The 2591-nt window shown below is 46.4% G+C and overlaps 1 protein-coding gene across 1 annotated transcript; it reads right to left on the bottom strand.

Annotated features, from left to right (window-relative positions):
• Positions 1-861: 861 nt before the first annotated feature.
• On the bottom strand, positions 862-2314 carry LOC144145889 (uncharacterized). Its single transcript, XM_077677726.1, has one exon. The coding sequence runs from the start codon at positions 1915-1917 to the stop codon at positions 1459-1461; it is 459 nt and encodes a 152-aa protein (XP_077533852.1). The 5' UTR covers positions 1918-2314; the 3' UTR covers positions 862-1458.
• Between the last annotated feature and the right edge of the window lie 277 nt (positions 2315-2591).

The following is a 2591-nucleotide window of genomic DNA, read 5'->3' as shown; positions in this document are numbered from 1 at the left end:
CTGCTCGAAACAACAAAGACACGTCATCGCGTAAGCCCCTCTAAGGTGATGTCTAATGACTATCACTTACAAGAAACAAGAAACTGAAGGAAGCCCACACTTATACCAACAAAGGTTGTTGCAGCAGCAAAGAAGCAAATCCACTCCAATCATGTACTTAAACTGTCCTAATTGCGTACAGCTTTGCTACCTGCAAGTCTTGCGCATTAGTGCAAGCATCCTTCTTTTGTTTTCCACCAGAAACACCACAAGCAGTAGAAAAGTCACCCTGCTGTCATGACCGAAGATATTCGAGCCAGTCACAACCAAAGGTTACATCGACACGAAGTCCCCACACACAACCTGGCATATTCAGATGGTATTTCGCACCCTTGTGTGAGCAAGAAATACATAGTACAATATTTTCAGAGAAGTGTATGCTCTATACAGAAGCAACTTACTGTATACAGTGTATATAGTAAGTGTATACAGTTACGCCATTGCATTTGTGGTGCAGAGGTTGCATAGTATGAAGCTATGAAGGTGTAAATGGAAGACAAGGGATCTGTGAAACCGGGGAGGACAAAAGCAGGACAATGGCACTGTTTCTAGAAGAAAGGTACCAAGAGCCATTTTGCCCCCTTTAAATTTTTTCAGCTATAAAATAATGGCAGCTGTCTCCTAAGCACATTTTTATCATTGCCGATAACAATTGTTTCCTCCCCATCCCCCATCTGAAGGATCCCCCGGGTCTTTCATATGCAAAGAGTGAAACGAGTGGGAACTGAGGATCTTCGATAACTCATTGCACAAATATTTTTATGGTAAAAAAAAAACATTCAGGAAATGAAGAAACAGATGAACACTGATCCATATCCCTGCTAAGGTTTTTATTACCATTTAGCGAGTATACAAAAGAAATGGAACCAGGCAATACCAAAATAGGTGTGAGGAGAGGGGGTACATGACTATCCCAACAGTTAATACCAGTGTCACATTAAAAAAGATGGACAATATTGACATTTCCTTCTTATTTCATTCGTGTGTGTTATTGTTCCTTCAATAGATTGGAAAAATGGTGGAACCTAACACGAATGATAGTTGGGCATCAATTTATGCCTCTCATGTTTTGTCACTCTGAGTGTTCGTCGATGCACGTTAATATTACCTGTACAAGGTACACACCCTGGACATCCAAACTTGTTTCCAATAGAAGGCAGCATCAAAGTGAGAAATTACATGACACACGTACAGTGTTATCAATGGTATGCGTATCAGTGGCGACACATTGTAACTGCCACTTTTCAATGGGAGTGTGTCTTTTGCTTATGTCAGTCTGCGAAGCTGCGGTGCGTCTTTAAATGGGCACTGGAGATGGTTGCTTGAGACCAACAGGTGATGCTACTGTCTGTCACAGGCCGTACCCACAATCACACTAGATTGGAGTCATTGGCCCCCTTCTCCTCACCTCCTCCTGCACTACTGCTGGTGGCTGTGTGCCTTCTGCTGGTGTCTCTTCCGCTGACTGCAGTTTGGGAAGGCCTTGGGGCAGAAGCGGCATTGGTAGGGCCTCTCACCCGTGTGGGTGAGCACATGTCTAACAAGACTGGCCTTGTGGGCGAAATCCATGGGGCACAGATGGCACTGGTACGGACGGTCACCAGTGTGGATGCGCAGGTGGATGTCCAGGTGGCTTTTCTGCACGAAGGCCTTGCTGCAGTGGCTGCACTGGTGGGGGCGTTCGCCCGTGTGTGTGCACTGGTGCCTCTTCAGGTGGCTTTTGTTCGATGTCTTGTAGCTGCACTGCTGGCAGCGCAGCAGCCGACGACCGTGGGGGGGACCCTGCTGCCGCCTGTGGCCATCGCCCAAGGAGGGAGAAGTGGAGGGGCCTGCATCAGGGAGGGAGTCAAAACACTGAGTCCTTACAATGGGAAACATGGTGGCAGTGCACCAACAGCGAAGCTTTAAACGCCAACTGGACTCTCTCACCTCAGCCAAATTTACTTTTAATAAACCATACGTACCCCCGAAACAAGTGGCACACGACTGGAAACATTGCTAAATGCATTGGCAATTAACTAGAAACGTCTAAACTAGCTTAGTCGCAGACGACGCTGCACCTTCCGATGAATCGTGCACACAGCCATGAAGCGGAAGTGACACTGCAGCTGGCCGGTTGCCCGTTCCTCCAGCCAGCCAGGAGAACCAGTTGAGCTCCACTGGGTGCACTTCTGCTAGGGATGCAGTGAGCGCGAAGCATCGTGCGCACCTTTGATACGGCTGGCCCGCTGCAACGCCGTGTCCGCACTCTTCTTTATTTTGGTCTCAAAATCAGCGATTTTATTCTCATTTGTACTGTGCACACCTGTATTTCAGCTGTCATATTTTGTATCTTGCAGTCTTTTTAGGCAGTTTATTAAAAATGAGGTATTTAAGATGTCGAAAGCTTGACTGCAGTTGGCCTTTAAAAATGACAATTTTTCAGGCTACCAAATGCAAAAACTTTAGCCTGTCTGCCCACATGGCCTTCTAGCCAAAAGTTGATATCGTTCATCGAAACGAGGTATATTTCGGCAGAATAATTCCAAACAACAAAACCTGCAGGCATAATT

This window comes from Haemaphysalis longicornis, unplaced genomic scaffold (genome assembly GCF_048455015.1).
Source record: "Haemaphysalis longicornis isolate Haplotype H1 unplaced genomic scaffold, Haemaphysalis longicornis Haplotype H1 scaffold_7, whole genome shotgun sequence".
NCBI lineage: Eukaryota > Metazoa > Arthropoda > Arachnida > Ixodida > Ixodidae > Haemaphysalis > Haemaphysalis longicornis.
This window is presented reverse-complemented; position numbering and strand designations above follow the sequence as displayed.

Excerpts from the sequence above, each read along its gene's own strand:
- LOC144145889 (XM_077677726.1), bottom strand. The coding sequence starts at position 1,917 with ATGTTTCCCATTGTAAGGACTCAGTGTTTTGACTCCCTCCCTGATGCA.